Here is a 16,400-nt window from a genome sequence, read left to right as displayed (position 1 = left end):
GCGCAGCTCGGGAGAAAAATTGTCATATTCTCGCACTACGCCTGTATAAAGATCGACGAGCTACAAGCCCGAAATATCGTCAAAATGAGGTTAGTCCGGGATCCGTTGCCGACCTCTCTAACAAAGAATGTTGGATCAGTCCAGCCGTGCTCTTATGGACATTTGATTACACTTATTGCAGTTGTAATTGTGTTGAAAATTCTGGGAAACGGGTCTTTGCGAATCAGAAAGGACACTTCCTTATTCCGTAGAAGGCATTTGATGCTAGTAAGAGCGTCGAAGTGGACTGGTAGAGCTAATTGGATGTTTCGGTACGCGATGCTGTACACATTCGCAATTCCGTACAGAACATTACTCTCTACGGGACAGACTATGCGCATGAAATCAACTTTCGTGTAAAGGTATTATGTAGGCATTCGTTTCATCTGTTCTCGCCAAACGAGTAAGAGCGGATACAGTCGTTAAGAAGATCATGTAGAGTCCCTCAAACCGCTCCCCTAGCCTCAACATCGTAGAGCACGTCCGTGCGGATAACATACTTAGCAGTCGGGACGCCCTCCTTCTTCACCCCCGTTCCCTCGTGCAGCAGACTACCCTCAGTTTCACCATGCGGAAACATTACGACGCTACCCTGCACAGGTTTAACAGAGTAAGCGTTCATGCTGCCCTCCTTAGCACTAGGCAGGAAGAAAGTAGTCTCGCCCGCCTCAAATTCGTCATTCAGGTAGACCAAGAAAGTGTACAGCGACGACTGCTTTGCCGGTGGCGAGGAAGTGTCGTAGACGTATTTGCCTTCTTCGGTGACACCGGATGGTGGCCACGCGCCGTCGATGTGCGCGCGATACTCGGCCCCCGGGACATATCGGTACACTCGGAAGCGCCTGTTTAGGCCGCGGACTCTCTTGCCTGCTACTTCTGCGGGAACGAAAGGTGCGACACGGGACCAGAGTTTTGCAATGAAAGCGGGGTCGGTGATCCAGTAAAAGTTGTGCGCGAGGATACTAGACTCTTGACCTTCTGTAATGGGAGCGTCTGGTGTGAAGCCGAGAGTCTCGCCGGCGGCGATAATTGCTTCGCACTCGGAGGGTAAGAGTACGTCTCTTAAGAAATGTAGGTTCGGCACTACCTGATGTTGGTGGTGCGTTATTTCTGGAGGAGTCGCTGATAGTGGGATGGTATCGTCTTGTGAGGTATACAGAATAGCTGGGTGAAGATTCGGAGGTTTGCGCTGGGCGCCAGGTGTGATTTCCAGAACTTTAAAGCAAGAGATTGTGACGGGAATGGAGCTGAAGAGTGTGCGATCCAGGACGCTGTTGTAAACATTCCTGCGAGGAGCGTCGTCTCTGAGATTCCAGGTTTCCCGTGGTATGATCGGCATCGAATGTGACATGGACATCGATTTGGCCATTTCAGCAATCGTATAATCCGTAGGTCCAGTGAGGCGCAAGACAGCATCCAGCGCCATCAGCGCTTTCTCTTCACGCTCTGTCCTTGCTCTTCCATCTTCATCCAATTGTTCCGCCAGCCCGCTCACAACATCCAGATCGCGGACCCACCGACATAGTGTACCTAACTTCGGTTTCTGTCTCCTGATGCCCATCTCTGCCAATAATATTCTTGCTTCCGTGTATTTTCCATCAGCCAGAGCACCACTGATCTTCGCCGTGAGGTTTGTGTCGCCGGAGGTCGCGTTGAGGCCAGTTGTGCATGCTTTGCTGAATCTATACACAGCGGTGCGCAATTCTTTACAGACCTTCGCCTTGATCACTGCCGGATTCGCTGTGAGACTGTTGAGTGTGTCGATTGCAAGCTCGATGTCTTCGTCGCAGAGGCCAATACTGGAGATTGTTCTGGCGGGGTTGTCTGGAGGAGGTGTAACGAGTTCATAGCCTGTCTTTTGGCGTTTTGGTGCTGTTGTAGGCACTTGAGGCTGCTTGCGCTTGTTCTTCAGTTGAGGCATTTCGTCTATTATCTTGTAGTCTTTCGACCCGACCTCAAGATAGAGATTCTTCGCCCAGATGATTTGATAACGAGTAGCGGAGGAATTGCTAGAACGCCGTACTCTTTTCTCAAGACCTTTGTCCACACAAGTCTAACGCGGGGCACGGGGGTTCCGGACACACGGGGGTTCCGGACGCGAGCTTCATGAATCTTACTACGTTGACTTCAACGCGTTATGGCATCGTCAAAACGCGTCCGAATAAGTCCAAATGAAGGCAGTGTCTTGCTTGCTTTATCTGCTTTGAAGTCAAATACGTGCAGTTCAATCACAGCTGCTGCTAAAGCTTATGGAGTTCCGAAATCAACGCTATACGATAGGATGAAAGGAACTCCTTCGCGAGAAGATTATGTACCACCGAAGATGAAACTCAGTCCTATAGAAGAAGAGGTACTTCTAAAAGACATCTTGAAGCTAGATTCTCAAGGATTATCGCCAACCACAAACCTGGTACGATCAGTGGCCAATTCTATCTGCCAAGCCAAAGGAACTCCACCAGTCGGCCAAAATTGGGCTAGGACATTCATAAAGCGTACTCCTGCCCTGACAATCAAACTAGGAAGGACTTACGAGTGCCAAAGAAGATTGTGTGAGACTCCGGAAGTCATTGAAAGCTGGTTCGCCCTGGTACGCAACACAATCAACAAGTATGGCATCTTGCCTGGAGACATGTACAACTTCGATGAGACTGGCTTTCAACTAGGACAAATATCTACTTCCAAAGTAGTCACTTCTGTTGAGAAGCAAGGTCGGCCAAAGCAGATTAAACCTACAGGTACTGAATGGGTCACAGTGATCCAAGGAGCTTGTGCAGACGGATCAGCTATACCGCCTTTTATCATCTTCAAAGGCAAAGAAGTCAACTATGGATGGGTCTGCGAAGGCTTGCCTGCAACGTGGATGTTTACAGCAAGTCCACGAGGTTGGACAAACGATCAAATTGGACTACAATGGATCCATCACTTCGCTAAACACACAAAGTCGAAGACAATTGGTAGCAAGCGGCTGCTGATTTTAGACAACCATGGGAGCCATACGACACCAGAGTTCACTTCTTTTTGCAAAGATAACAACATTGTCCTTTTGTGGATGCCGTCTCATACGTCGCATATGCTGCAGCCGCTTGATGTTGGTTGTTTTGGCCCTTTGAAGCAAGCCTTCTCAAAACGGACTCAAGGCTTGATTCGCAACCATATCTTCCATATCGACAAGAGCACCTTCATGGCAACGCTCTACGCAGCATATATCGATGCGATAACATCGAACAACATCCGAGCAGGCTTCAGAGGCTCTGGTTTGCACCCCTTCGACCCTGAAGTAGTGTTGTCCACGTTGGACCCGATATTTCCATCACCTCCGCGGCCTCTTTCACAAGGTTCATGGTGTACAAAGACCCCAAAGACTACTCAAGAAGTTGATCAACAAGCTACATTGATCAAACGGAGGCTTGAGAGGCATCAGAGCAGTTCACTAACTCCAATATTCGAAGCCTTAAATCAACTTTCTAAAGGAGCTCAAATGATTGCAACTTCAGCAGCTCTTCTTCAATCACGAGTTACAGATCTAGAAGCAGCTAATGCTGCAACGCACATACGCAAATCAAGGAAAAGGAAGTCAATCCCAGCAGATGATGCTTTGTCAGTCCAAGCAATACAACGCTTAGTAGACACAGAGGAGGTAGAAGCACAAATAATAGAGGAGATGCCAAGGCCTGCCAAGCGGACAGCGAGGTGTAGCAAATGCAGATCAACAGCTCATACAGCCAGAACTTGTACAGCATAAGAGATAGCATTGATGTATTATATCCTTCATTTTGAAGACTATACATAAATTATTGATCAAGATATTCATTCTTGAATGCAACGCATTCAAGAATCGTGTCCGGAACCCCCGTGTGTCCGGAACCCCCGTGCCCCGCGTTACCTGTGTAGGATGCGGCTTACGTAAGATAGCTCCCCCGAGCGCGATGCCCACTTGATCCAATCGAGTAGCGTGTATTCGCGACGTCCGGCGCAAGAGGTGCTGTGAATGGCTGCAAGGTACACGCGACAATTCAAGAGGGTGATGTAGTAGCACCAGGAATAATCAGATCTGTGCATGAGTTTGGCATTGGCCATCGCTGGCAACAGGCTTGCGGCGCTCCAAATACTCCTCACCAGCAAGCGTGAGACTCAACTTTTTCGCACTTGCGCAAGAATAGAGCGACTACCCTGTGCGCCTGTGGACACGCCCGGGCGCAATGCGAAATCTATGCTCTCTGAATACACACAGTGCATTGTCCGCACCCATCACATTAACAAGGTGACTTCATTACTTTTAATAAAGGTCACGTGGGCCGCTGTTCGGTACGTGAACTTCCACCTCTGCCGCCGGTTACTGTGCGTCGGCGTCCCTCTTTTCGCCTTCCTCTTGCACCATCATGCAGGCACGAAACAAGTTGCGACAATGGTATCGGGCGACCATGAGAAGTCAGAAGAGATTGATTATTGTCTAAGTATCATCTAGCTGACAAGATTTCGCAATGCCGGATTGCTCGACCCTCTTCGGCACATACCTCTGGTGTTGATTCTGTAGAATCGATTCGCAACAGGAATTCCTTTTGGGCGCAATCAGACTAGCACGCTGTCTGGCAGGAGAATAGGTTTGGCTCCAGTGGGAGTAACACTCTCGGATGCGCCAAGGACGAGCAGGCGCACAGTCAGGGCATGTCGAAGAACTGCGCAGAGTGAGTATGGCGAGAAGCACGGTTTGTCCGTAGGTGTGCACCTTTTTCCTCCGTGGTATCGCCGAACATCTCGGCAATTGGTCGGGACTGCACAGCGAGGCCACATACGTGCTTTCAGATGGGCTGGCGTACACCGGTCCGTCAGACTTTGCTGGAACTCCGACAATCTGCAGCGTCGTTGGCATTTTATGACCGTAATTTCTGCTGTTCTCGTCAATGGAAAGACTTTGAATCGAAGTTTCGAGCTCGAACAAGTCGAAGCGTTCTGCTCGTTTCGTGTTGCCAACCTCTCCGTCAGGCTCCTGGGTACAGTCTTCATACGTGGTGCCATCGGCATACCAGCTGACTCCCAAAGCCTCGAAAGTTGGCTGACACTTCCATTTGCATGGCTTTGCTTCTGTTCCAACCTTGTCGCCTTTCCATCCGCCATAAACCGCGATGAAACTCCCCACAGGCCCTGGAACGGGGGTCAGTACGATGCTTTTCGCAAAATGTTAGAAGTACTCTTACATTTTCCATTTTTCATTTTGGTAGCTGCCGTCGTCATCTCGGCCTGCCAGAGAGCACCGTCCTCAGCACACATTCCATCGAAGTATGACAGTGCCGAAAATGCAGCACCATTTGCCTTCTTTGCTGCTTCCCACAGCGGCTTCTGCTTCGTAGTGACCGCCATATGTGTGGTGCGCCAAGCACTGCTTGCTGTGTCCATATTGTGCTATGTACTATTTCGAGGTACTGTCGATACATAGAACTTGTTCGTGCCTGCAACGAAGAACGAGGCAACCTAGCGAGGAATTAGTAATGTTGTGGCATTATCGCAAAGATCTTAGACAGCATACAACGAGGTTGTTGCCTTTTGCTGGGATCTTGTTGCCCTGTTTGTCCGTATGTGCTTCCACCTTTTTGCTCCAGACATGTGGACGGTTTTTAATCCCTCAAAGACAGCCTTCGAAAGAGCCTGTCCTTGTTCAATTGTAGGAGGATGGCCTCCGTGTGCTGCCGCGTCCCAGGAAACAGTAAACTGAAAGACGGGTTTCTCGGTACTTCTGCTCGGCACGGGATTGAGCTGTAGTGACGGTGGCCATGACACACAGATCACAGCCTGAAAGAGCCCAGCGAGGGCGAAAAGCACAAATGAGAACAACATGCTGAAGCAGAATGCTAGATCAGGAGGATGAGGGGCGGTATCTTCCCAGAATTCGATATGATGTAAGAGTGATCGCTGTAAACTGTAGCGCGGTGAGTGTCGAGCATGATTCTGCTCTTGCATAGGCAGGGCAGGACTCATATATATGACCGTCACAACATTACCAAGTAACAACGTAGCCTCATTGTAGAGCCAGCGGTGTCTGGCCTTCGTCATGATTGAGCACTTCCACCCATACTGGGTTCGCTATCCGCGACTTCATAGTGATCAGGTGCAGACCGGTCCACATCCAGTCATACTACCGATGGCTCAGCAATCGTTTCATCACAATAATGCGAGGCGATTCATCTGGCCATCGAGGCTGTGGTCACTGCAAACACGTTTTCTTGCGATAGACGGGCATTCTGCGTGGCCGATAACTTGAAGCGGAGCAGCGAGAAGCGCTGCCCGTGGGCGCCATTGGGTGCACGTTTGAGACAGCCGCCAGTAAGCGGGAGGAACCTTCGTGTCGAGATGAGCCGTGGAGATAATTCTATTCAATCTTCCATTATTCAGGAAGGCGATAGACTCCTGGGCCACTTCGGCCAGGCGAGGGTGTCGGCGCGTCGCCTAGGGCAATGTCCTGCTGATTGTCGCAGCCGACGGTGGGTGTGGGCGAGCCGAGATACCCAGCCGCCCGCGGACTGATACATGTACGATTAAGGCCTTGTCTCATGGCCAACGTTGGATGTTGGACTGCAATCCGTCGTAGCAATCCAACGTCTTGTTTCGTAGCCACTACGCTCAAAAACTGGCCTTGGAAAGACTTTTTTTCCAATAGAAGCAAAGGTTAACGTCATCCAGCGTAATGCACAAGGAAGATGTTTCGAGGTCGGAGTTTTGCCTTTTCTCGATAAGATCTACAATCTAGCGAATTTAATGTCTTTTTAGGCGGTGGTTTGGGCTGGCACGTAGGGGGACAAGCAAAGGGTAATAAATCTTGCTATCGTTAACTATGCCTATGCAGGGGCGCCCAGCATTAGCACACCGCACGATTGCGCAGATCGGCCGCACTGTGTTGTAGAGAGAGAGCTCTCGGACATCATCAGAATCAATCTCAATCACCGGTCGGGAGGATCATCTCATGAATCTGCTACGCTGAGCCTCCTACTCTCCTGCTCAGCGATCTACAATGAACTCTCTCAACACATTTACTCAAATTGCCAGATCGTCATACGGGCTAGAGACGACAGTAGCCTGAGTGCTCTGAGCAGGTTGCGTCCCAGTACGATCCACGCATTGAGACGGCTTACTATTGATCTAAATGCGACGTCGTGTGGCTCCGGCTGGTGGTGTGATGATGAGCAAGATCCGGATTTTCGACAAGAATCACAGGATCTGAAAGGCGAAGAGGATCTTACTATCGAAGAGGAGCCGGACCCGCTCGAGCTAAAGATACTCGAACCACGTGAGGTAACCCGGCGAACATCTGAATTGCTATGCGAGACCGAGCGAGCCGACAATGAGCCCAACGATGCCGATTTAAGTCTCTCCTCAATCATTGACTACTCTCGGTCACAACCGCTCACCGTGACAAACCAAATCCACACGGTGAGTCAGGGCATATCCATATTTAATCTGTAGTCTTGCTGATCATCCTTGAAGGCTGTCTTGCGAAATTGGCATCGGGTCTGGACTGAAAACGTCCGGCCAAACTTGCAGCCTGCAACCCTGGAGCTGGACTTTTCTTGCGACGTGGCTGACGTGGAAACCGGGCAGCTCGCTTTGGAGCCTTTCCTTGCAGAGATCCGGCCCTGTCTAGCGAGATGCAACATTAGACTTGCCCGTCGCAAGATCGAAGCGCTTCGAAGAATTGCCCGTTCAGCCGTTGAGCGTGTAGTATGCCCAGCTGAACCCTCCAAGGTAGAGTTGGGCCCTCCTATACAGCAGCTTCGATGCCAGAAGACCCGAACTTCATTTATGGACCTTCCCGCTGAGATTCGCCAACACATATTCGAATACACTGATCTTGTAGTTCCTGATAGCGAGGTAGAGTGGAGCCCGTACCGTGGCTGGTACATCAGACGTGGCGAGCCATGGCAGGACGAGCAAAGCTCAGAATATCTCTCCCACCTCCATCCGATTGCTAAGGACAGGAGTATGACCACCGACGATGCTTTCGGATATAGAAAAAATGACCTCGAACGCGCACATTGTTTGGAGAAGCTTGGCGGTCGAGGTTGCTTCTGTAAAAGTCGGCACACAGTATACTCGAGCTATAGCAAGCTGAAATGCTGGGCACCGCCGACACCTCTGTTCCTAATCTGCTCTATCCTCCGACAAGACGCATTACAAATCTTCTACAGCCGAAATCGTATAGTAGTCTGGCCTTGCGAATCGATATGCTGGGTTAGTCTTCTGCCGAATCCTCTAGATCGGCTGCATATTTCGACTTTCCTCACGGATATAGTCCCAAGGGATGCGCTCTGCCACCTACGCTATCTTGAAATCGTCTTCGACATGCCTGACCATCGGGCAGTGAGCGACGGAGCATTGCTGGATTGGTGTTCCGCAGGTAGCACTGCGCTTATAGACTGGGAATTGGCGATTGGAGGAATCACGAAACACGTTGTGTCATCGAATATGTCGATCACGGTTGTTATCCCTGGCGACCTGGACTCATACTTATACCCACATTCTCCAGATGAAGGTACCGAGCCCTCTGAGGATGAGTTACAGCGCCGGAAACGATGCATTTACAACGCGTTGTTGCCTCTGCAGCGATTGGGCCCATTGAAGCACCTGCAAATTGATATCTGGGGATATCCTAGCGGCTGGGAGATCGTGGAAATGATTATGGGTCCTTTATATGAGCCCCCAAGGGATTATACATATGAATCGGCTGAGATCCCAGTACCATTATTCGCGCGAAGAGGGCGTTGGCTTACGGACTCGCAGAGATTTGTATGAAACTGCTCGTAATCCGTTAGACGAGGGCCCGCGACTATAGTTATTTTCATTCCTAATATAAGAGCACATATTTCCAGCCCTGAAATGTTTGAAATACATACCTGGCTATAATAAAGAATATACCTATATAATAGTATAAGCTATATTTATACAAAGCGACTCTAGTAGAATATACGCTCAATTTATCTAACCTCCTAACAAGCAGGGAGAACACTCCCTAAGGGCAGCTGTACCGCGAGGCGTGATTGTAGATATGGCCCCTGTACGTCTGATCTAATACCGAGTCAACACACTATAAACGTTTGAACAATTCTGCATGAAATTTGTTTCCGATACGTCCGTACCGCCTGCATGCATATATAGTTTGTATGCCACGCTCTTCGAAAAGAGCATGTTGCCCATCATAACCATGAGGGATCTCGTCCCGTTTCGGCAGCTGGAGCACTCGAGCACGACTCTCGAGAAAGTGTTAGGTCGATCTAGAGCTTAAACCTTGAACACAAGCTGCCGCTTTCGCGCGAAGCAGGCCTTTGTCCACTTTTCCTTGCTGCGAACTGTCAGAAAGCGTTCAAAAAAAAAGCCGGAGGATACTCACGGCTGAAATTGGCATTGTCTCGAGAAACTCGAACCCACCCGGGAGGTGAAAATGTGGAGGGAGAGAGGATTTTATCCAGTTACTAAACTCGTCTGGTATCAATTGAGAGCCCGCCTCGCGAGTAAGGTACGCTCGCGGCACCGGTTCTTCATCATAGTCTGGACTGTCGAAGTGTCAACTAATTATAACGGAGATATCTATGTGAGGTTTACCGTAGTATTGGGACAACTGCGACGTCATTGATGTCCTTGTGGCGTATCAAGACCGCTTCGAATTCGGAAGCTGTAAGATGTCCGCCATGATGTTTGAAGAGATCCTTGGATTATGAGCATAATGCCTGCTGCAAAGTCCCAAAAAGTCTCACCTTTAGGCGGCCTCGAATGTACCAATACCCCTTTTCGTTCACGAAACCTAAATCGCCTGTCTTAAAGAATCCGTCCGCTGTAAAGACCGATGCGGATATGTCTCGTTGATTGAGGTATCCCTTCATGATGTAAGGGCTCCGAATAGCAATCTCTCCTACTTCACCACGTGCAAGGAGATTTCCATCCACGTCAATGACTATGCCCTCGACGTTGGGCATCAGCTCCCCGACCGTGTTGTCTTGGATTGTAACGCTTGGATCTGATGCGAAGAATGTTCCACATCTAAATTCATTAGCCATGCTTTCCGATCACATCAACGTGCAAGTGCTTACTCTGTCATTCCGCACCAGACCTCGCACGACGATCCATGCTTCAGTGTCCATTCTCGACACATCTCATATGGAGTAACTGCACCCCCTGTACGCATGCTTCTCACAGTCGGGAAGGCGCCGTTTGATGAATGGAGTAATATGTCCTTCAAAGTGTGTTTCGCCACATGTAGTGCTGTCGCACTGAACATATTGGCCGCTTTGATGAAGTTTTCCGCGGTGTAATCAGGCAGAAAGATGGTACGGTAACGTGCCTTTAGTGGTATCAGTAAACCATATTGAAGAAAGCTGACGCCAGCATGCACCATCGTGCAAAACCACGTCTCACGCTCTTTGCGAGGTTTGAGATGATAACGAAACAAAAGCTGCTCTGTGTTGCCGATTAGTCCATAGTGTGTTCTCTCAACAATTTTCGGGGAACCCGTTGTGCTGAGTCCTGTCAACGCGAGCTTTCATGACATGAATTTGAGTGTTCCTACCCAGATGTGTGCATCAGCATAGCAGTGGTAATCTTCGCATCCTGGGCAGACATGCGCCGCCATTGAAACTCAGGACCAGAGTCGACGTCCAGCAATGCGGTCCAGTGTTGCATGCCCTCCAAAGCAAACTCGGTCGATTCGTTTCCTAGAACGAAAAGATTCTCCTCTTCAAGACCAACTTGCGCGGCGGCAGCGCGAACGACAGCGCCATGTTGAGGAGTGAAAAAAACCAAGTCCGGTTCGATATCAGAAAATCGCTGGGCTGTCTGCTCGAGCGGGTACGACGGGCAAATGTTGGGGCACGCACCTGCCGCGATGGATCCCAGAAGCACCACCGGCAAGCAAGTCGTCAGCCCGCCATAGATCACCAAGCGAGAGGCTTTCTTTTCCCGCTTGATAAGGCCACTCGCAAAACACCGTACTTGTTGCTCCAGTAGGTTGAAGCTTACAGATGAGGATGGCGAGCCATCAGCGGCCAGGATGAGCGGCTCATCAGCCGCCCACTGTCCATTTGCGGCATAAGGTTCGTCAAAGATATACGAGAGTAAGTCGCCGGCGGGCACCTCCATACGAAAGCGAGAAAAAACTCGAGACATTTCTGATACTTGATTCTGGTACGATGCGATCAAAAATGAGTTTGCAAACAAGTGTACAGCCAAATTAACCTTGTTTCAATCATTTGCGGAAATCAGTGGGGGTTGACGTGTGCCTTTGTTCTTCGAATCACAGTGGGGTGACAGTGCGGAAAATATACATATCCAAGGTCCGGGGATTGCGGCCGCACTGGTCGCCCCACTGTATTCTTGAGGTTCCTTTAGTATCTCCAACAACCACCCGGCGCGCAGTTGCCGTACACTGTATTTATCTACCATGGTACACCGCAACTACAAGGCGGATACGGCTAGGCCTTTCTTGCTCTAGGAATCTCTCCCATCCCGTTCCAAAACTTTTGCACTTATGGTCGACGTGCGCCGATCTGAGGTGGAACACATCGACATCATCTGCAACTCGTTTGTTGCTCTGTACAATTTGATCTGCACCTGCATGCGTCATTCCCGTCCAGCGCAAACGGCGCCTGACTATCCAAATCGTGCTGGCCAGACAGAAATGTCGGTATCTAATTAGCGGGCTGTTCACGTCGCAGCATTGGCCGTTGTTGTTTGCCCGCTCGAACTTGACACAACTCCGCCGGTATCCCACATCTTACGCGGGCCTCTCGACTTCCAATCTATAGTCGCAGGGCCAATTTCCACGTTCTCATACATCCCACGCATGGACGACTCCACCGACCGCGGGAAGAAACTCTCCGCTAACTTCGCCCGGTTCACTTTACCGGAGGCTGTTCGGGGCACTTCTTCGCCCTCTCGCAAGACTCGAATTATGGAGGGTAACATGAACGCCGGCACATGTGCTGAGAGGTCCTCGCGCAACGTTTCGAGGTCTAGCTGCATTTGAGGATTGCGAGCACGAATCAGGACCGCAACGCGAGACACAACGGCTGGATCCGCGACCGCCACGACAAATGCTTCGAAAACATACTCCAATCGAAACAGTGCTCTTTCAACAGCGGGTATCGGAACTTTAGAGCCCGAAACTCTGATGACTTCGGAGCGTTTCTTAGCGTATGACCCTACTCGTCTCAACAGGCAGCACTTACTGTCAGTCTTCGCCCGGCCTTCAATAAAGTAGTCATCGCCTCGTCTGGAAACTATGTCGCCTGTCCTATAGAACCCGCTCTCATCGAATGCATCCCGAGTTGCAGCATCATTCTCCCAGTACCTACGCACGGTCAGCTTAGGGAGAACATCATCGCTGAGAGCAAACGAAGTTACCCCTGGAACATTGTAGGTGTCTTGATGAGCATTTCACCGAAATCTCCTTTGGAGAGCCTCACCGTCACGCCCGGCAATGGTCGGCCGATCAAATTCTGAAATTGTTAGCTAGGACTCAGCGAAAGTTGTCGAAGACATCTTACAGTCGCCGTGTCTTCCCCCGCAGCAAGTGAACTGAGAGCGATAGAACTCTCGGTGGAGCCCCAGACCTGTATTAAAGGTCGTCGAACGACGTTTCGCCAGAAATTCTCAACCCGAGGCACAAGCGAGGCTCCGCTGGTAATTGCGACCTTCAAATTTCTTGCCGCTTCAAGATACGCCTGCATCTCTTCCTGTGGCAGAGATGCAATGATCTGCTCAAAATATTCTGTCAATGTGAACCAAAATGATGAAGAACCAGTGAGGTTTGTGACACCGCTTTGTCGGAGTCGTTCCCATATAGGACCTGGACTGGAGTTCGAAAGCAATTCTATCGGAGCGCCTCTCAAGATATTCCTCATCACATTCGTCAGAGCCGATGGAAGATTCAATGGCCGATGAGACAAGCATATTGCATCATCTGAGCCGAGACCAGTGAAATTCGATGTGAACAGCTTGAGTGAGTGCACTATAGCTTTCGGGGGACCGGTCGTGCCAGACGAAAGGAGGATCAGAGCAGCGCGCTCGCTGGCAGAAGCAGTGCTCAGGGTGATGTCGTGATGTAAATGCGACGTCGCTCCAATCATGTCCGGGAAAGATGCCCTTTTCGGCACTGGTTTTCCGGTGTCTATACAATATTTTTCAAGTTTGTCCTCCAGATTCACGTCTTCCTTAGCATGCAATATGCAAAGCGCATGAAAGCGCTCGTGAAAGTGAAGTATCTCTTCGGGAAGAGAATCTGAGACTTTGACAGAATTAGAAGCAACTCCCGTCCGAGAATGCTGTTGCGAACCTACCGATTGGAAGAGCGACTGCCCCGATTGATGTTATCGCAAAGAAGGCCACAAGTGCCCTATAGTCCGAAGGGAGCATCGAACAGATGGTGAGGTTTTCCTCATTGACGTGGCCATCCTGGTTCAGGTAGATGGCAGGAATCGCGGCAATGAGCCTCTCTCTACATCGCAACACGTCGGATAGCAGCTGACTATAGGTATGCTCCGTTTTACTGCAGCTGTCCAAAATCGTTTGATGTCCTCGGAGATTAATTGTTCCCAGCAAGAGTCGGAAAAACTCGTGCCCGGGGAAACGAACATTGCGGGACTCCATTAGAGATTTGCTTAGGACCCCTGGCGACTGCAAGGCGATCTTGCGAACAGGGCGATAGACTAATGTACATATTTAGAAGTTCTTTGTCACCACAATTTCGACTCAATACCATTGAATACATCACGTGCAAACACCTTGATGACGTCAATCCGACCACTCATCGTGCGAATTCCTAAATGGGTAAAAGCACGACATTTCTTCGACACTGGATCCACCGGTGAGGCCCAAATTGTTCGGCGTGGAGACTTGTCGATCTTCGCACATGAACACAACGTATAAACATGCCTCGGGCATCTTGGACAAGGACGTAACACACCCGTCATATTTCGCTGTGACGCAAATACGTACCAGAAACAATGATTGACTTGGTTGTGTGAGGGCCTGAGACATTGGGTGACTGTCTCCACATCAATAACAACGCTGAGACCTTCTAGACCTCAGTAATCGGTCGGGCCTCAGGCCTCAATTCAGAAGGATACACAAGCGCACAATGCATCGATGAATTGCAGCTGCAATCCCCACTGATGTAAGGTCGACTTCGCCGGTTTTCGACCACATTTTCAAAGAATGAAGCCGTCCGAGTCACAACAAGGTGTCTTTCGATCGACGGAGGACATGGCTCCATATTTCCCACAGAATATCCCCGATTCATGGTCTCTGGGACATCCACTCCCGCCCGACAATCCGCATGTTCGTGACTTTAGGCCTCGTGTTTCCGGCGGTGCGGTTCACATGTTATTAACACGATTTCCGTAGGCGATCAGCGCCTCCTTGCCAACATGGAACGACGTCTACTGCTGGTCGATGCGGAAAGGACCGGTCGTTCAGGCCGTGCAGACCGGATATCCGAGGTACGGCCTGTGACCATGGACGGGTTATTTCTTCTTCTCATGCGTGACAGGATGCGGATCCATAAATACATTGAGGAGCTAAACTGCGCTGTTCTGTCCCGGCTCCGAGCATCTGCTGGCTCCAGATGCCTGACATTTCCGTCCCTGGCCTGCGCGAACCGATTCTTGAAATACCTGGCATCCGAAACAAATGCTCATACTTCTCAATCTACCGAGTTCGGCCTTGCCGGTGATCTTCCAGAAACCATAGACGCCTCCAAAGCGATATGGGCACCCTTCGTTGCAGTGATTTACAGCGGGGATGAAGACAACCATGGGTTTCATTTTTGGCGTCAAGGCGGCGATGGAATCACGAGCCGACACGCATGTTACGCCCTCTCGCTGTTTGATCACCTGGTTCCGACGAAGAATACTGAGCCTTCGGCGACTTTGGACTCGGAAGTGGATCTCCCAGATAGAAGAGGCTCTGCGTTCGGCGAGAATGAGAAGCGCGCCCTTCGCTCTTCTATAGCGACGCTCGCCAGCTCGGAGAAGGGAGGCCGCATTGCTGCAGAGGATGTGCTCCTTTATCCCTGCGGTATGAACGCCATCTATTCTGTTTCCAGAGCACTACGGCGGATGAGTAAGGATGATTGCGACGCGGTTGCAATCTATGGGTGCGTTCGACGCTCTTCCGCCGCTGCCCAGACAGACCGACCTAGCTGACACGATGCACTGCAGCTTTCCATATGCTGAAACGGTGCCTGCCATCAGCATGTGTGGATGGCAGACCCTAACCCTGTATGGCCACGGTACTGCTAAGGAATTGCAGGATTTCGAGGCGAGTTTGGCGAAAGGACATCGCATAAGCGGTCTTTTCTGCGAGCTCCCGACCAATCCCCAGCTCGAATCGCCGAATCTTTCCAAGCTCCGCGAACTCGCAGACCGGCATCAGTTCCCCATAGTTTGCGACGAGACAGTAGGAACATTCGTGAATATCGACGTTCTTCCGTTCGCCGATGTCGTAATGACCAGCCTGACCAAATTGTTCAGCGGAGGATCCGATGTAATGGGTGGATCGTAAGTATATACTTGCCACTTCCCTATCGGATATGGCTGACTTTGAAGCCCAGGCTTATCATCAATCCTCGGTCCCCATTCCGAGAAGCTCTTCGCGGCTCCTTGCTTGCTGAATGGGAGGACATTATGTTCCCTGCCACTGCGATAACCTTGCTTCGCAATTCCGAAGATTTCGTTAGCAGGGTCCGAAGGTGTACCGAGTCCGCCCAGGCCATTGCAGATTATCTCAACCGCCACGAGGCCATTGATCGCGTATATCACCCGTCACTGAATGCGACACGGCCGTTCTACGATGAGTGTCGTCGAGCAGACGGTGGCTACAGCAATCTGCTCAGCATTGTCTTCCGAAAGCACAGCTCCGCGATCAAGTTCTATGACCATCTGCACGTTCCCAAAGGTCCCAGCTTCGGTGCGAATTTCACCCTCGCACTTCCATATGCTCAATTAGCACACCCGTTCGAGCTCAAATGGGCGGCGAGTTATGGTGTTCCGCCACATCTAATTCGAATAAGTATTGGCCTCGAAGGTAAACAGCAGTTGCTAAAAGCGATTAGAAGTGCTCTAGAGATTTGTTCGTCACCTCCAATCTGACCTGATCTGTATCACGCGTGGACCTGGATACCCCGCATTATATGCGTACACAAATCTCGTCCCAACTGTACTTGAGTTATTGCCAAAATGAGAGTTCCTATCGTTTATTTTCGGTACGGATATTTTGGTTTGGGGGAAAGTTAGGGTTAGGGTTAGGGTTAGGGTTAGGGTTAGGGTTAGGGTTAGGGTTAGGGTTAGGGTTAGGGTTAGGGTTAGGGTTAGGGTTAGGGTTAG

General features: G+C 50.3%; 7 protein-coding genes across 7 annotated transcripts; 2 read left to right on the top strand and 5 right to left on the bottom strand.

Annotated features, from left to right (window-relative positions):
- Positions 1-363: 363 nt before the first annotated feature.
- Positions 364-2,038, bottom strand: K489DRAFT_381335 (uncharacterized protein). Its single transcript, XM_033605091.1, has one exon. It carries the CDS (start codon positions 1,958-1,960, stop codon positions 485-487), a length of 1,476 nt encoding a protein of 491 aa, XP_033458377.1. The 5' UTR covers positions 1,961-2,038; the 3' UTR covers positions 364-484.
- A 2,050-nt stretch (positions 2,039-4,088) lies between these two features.
- On the bottom strand, positions 4,089-5,624 carry K489DRAFT_246404 (uncharacterized protein). The gene is made up of 3 exons (XM_033599915.1): positions 5,564-5,624; positions 5,235-5,508; positions 4,089-5,181 (listed from the first exon to the last, which is right to left on the bottom strand). Exons 2-3 carry the CDS (start codon positions 5,431-5,433, stop codon positions 4,490-4,492), a joined length of 891 nt encoding a protein of 296 aa, XP_033458376.1. The 5' UTR covers positions 5,434-5,508; positions 5,564-5,624; the 3' UTR covers positions 4,089-4,489.
- K489DRAFT_425953 (uncharacterized protein) lies at positions 5,551-6,195 on the bottom strand (the record flags this gene model as incomplete). Its single annotated transcript, XM_033608282.1, has 1 exon — positions 5,551-6,195. The coding sequence occupies exon 1, from the start codon at positions 6,085-6,087 to the stop codon at positions 5,551-5,553; it is 537 nt and encodes a 178-aa protein (XP_033458375.1). The 5' UTR covers positions 6,088-6,195.
- Positions 6,196-6,865: 670 nt separating this feature from the next.
- On the top strand, positions 6,866-8,820 carry K489DRAFT_402261 (uncharacterized protein; the record flags this gene model as incomplete). The annotated part of the gene is made up of 3 exons (XM_033607043.1): positions 6,866-6,930; positions 6,960-7,461; positions 7,516-8,820. 3 exons carry the CDS (start codon positions 6,866-6,868, stop codon positions 8,818-8,820), a joined length of 1,872 nt encoding a protein of 623 aa, XP_033458374.1.
- A 469-nt stretch (positions 8,821-9,289) lies between these two features.
- Positions 9,290-11,184, bottom strand: K489DRAFT_371372 (AMP-binding enzyme; the record flags this gene model as incomplete). The annotated part of the gene is made up of 6 exons (XM_033603237.1): positions 9,290-9,367; positions 9,416-9,578; positions 9,628-9,731; positions 9,780-10,062; positions 10,113-10,538; positions 10,589-11,184. 6 exons carry the CDS (start codon positions 11,182-11,184, stop codon positions 9,290-9,292), a joined length of 1,650 nt encoding a protein of 549 aa, XP_033458373.1.
- Positions 11,185-11,333: 149 nt separating this feature from the next.
- Positions 11,334-13,719, bottom strand: K489DRAFT_381333 (acetyl-CoA synthetase-like protein). Its single transcript, XM_033605090.1, has 4 exons — positions 13,356-13,719; positions 12,564-13,303; positions 12,421-12,515; positions 11,334-12,367 (listed from the first exon to the last, which is right to left on the bottom strand). The coding sequence occupies exons 1-4, from the start codon at positions 13,663-13,665 to the stop codon at positions 11,722-11,724; spliced, it is 1,791 nt and encodes a 596-aa protein (XP_033458372.1). The 5' UTR covers positions 13,666-13,719; the 3' UTR covers positions 11,334-11,721.
- A 328-nt stretch (positions 13,720-14,047) lies between these two features.
- Positions 14,048-16,213, top strand: K489DRAFT_340337 (cystathionine beta-lyase). Its single transcript, XM_033602261.1, has 5 exons — positions 14,048-14,355; positions 14,422-14,516; positions 14,567-15,172; positions 15,237-15,575; positions 15,629-16,213. Exons 1-5 carry the CDS (start codon positions 14,233-14,235, stop codon positions 16,164-16,166), a joined length of 1,701 nt encoding a protein of 566 aa, XP_033458371.1. The 5' UTR covers positions 14,048-14,232; the 3' UTR covers positions 16,167-16,213.
- Positions 16,214-16,400: the final 187 nt, after the last annotated feature.

The sequence above is a fragment of the Dissoconium aciculare genome, assembly GCF_010015565.1.
Source record: "Dissoconium aciculare CBS 342.82 unplaced genomic scaffold K489scaffold_8, whole genome shotgun sequence".
NCBI classification, from domain to species: domain Eukaryota; kingdom Fungi; phylum Ascomycota; class Dothideomycetes; order Mycosphaerellales; family Dissoconiaceae; genus Dissoconium; species Dissoconium aciculare.
Note: the sequence above shows the minus strand (reverse complement) of the source record. Positions and strands in the feature narration are given on the sequence as shown.

What these genes read in the sequence shown, in the direction of transcription:
- K489DRAFT_246404 (XM_033599915.1), bottom strand. Translation starts at nt 5,433, where the DNA reads ATGGACACAGCAAGCAGTGCTTGGCGCACCACACATATGGCGGTCACT. An exon ending in CAAAATGAAAAATGGAAAAT is followed by an intron (nt 5,182 to 5,234) that starts GTAAGAGTACTT and finishes CCCCCGTTCCAG; the next exon opens with GGCCTGTGGGGAGTTTCATC.
- K489DRAFT_381333 (XM_033605090.1), bottom strand. Translation starts at nt 13,665, where the DNA reads ATGGAGTCCCGCAATGTTCGTTTCCCCGGGCACGAGTTTTTCCGACTC. An exon ending in GGCAGTCGCTCTTCCAATCG is followed by an intron (nt 13,304 to 13,355) that starts GTAGGTTCGCAA and finishes ATTCTGTCAAAG; the next exon opens with TCTCAGATTCTCTTCCCGAA. An exon ending in CGGGGGAAGACACGGCGACT is followed by an intron (nt 12,516 to 12,563) that starts GTAAGATGTCTT and finishes TAACAATTTCAG; the next exon opens with AATTTGATCGGCCGACCATT.
- K489DRAFT_340337 (XM_033602261.1), top strand. Translation starts at nt 14,233, where the DNA reads ATGAAGCCGTCCGAGTCACAACAAGGTGTCTTTCGATCGACGGAGGAC. An exon ending in GTGCAGACCGGATATCCGAG is followed by an intron (nt 14,517 to 14,566) that starts GTACGGCCTGTG and finishes CATGCGTGACAG; the next exon opens with GATGCGGATCCATAAATACA. An exon ending in GACGCGGTTGCAATCTATGG is followed by an intron (nt 15,173 to 15,236) that starts GTGCGTTCGACG and finishes GATGCACTGCAG; the next exon opens with CTTTCCATATGCTGAAACGG.
- K489DRAFT_381335 (XM_033605091.1), bottom strand. Translation starts at nt 1,960, where the DNA reads ATGCCTCAACTGAAGAACAAGCGCAAGCAGCCTCAAGTGCCTACAACA.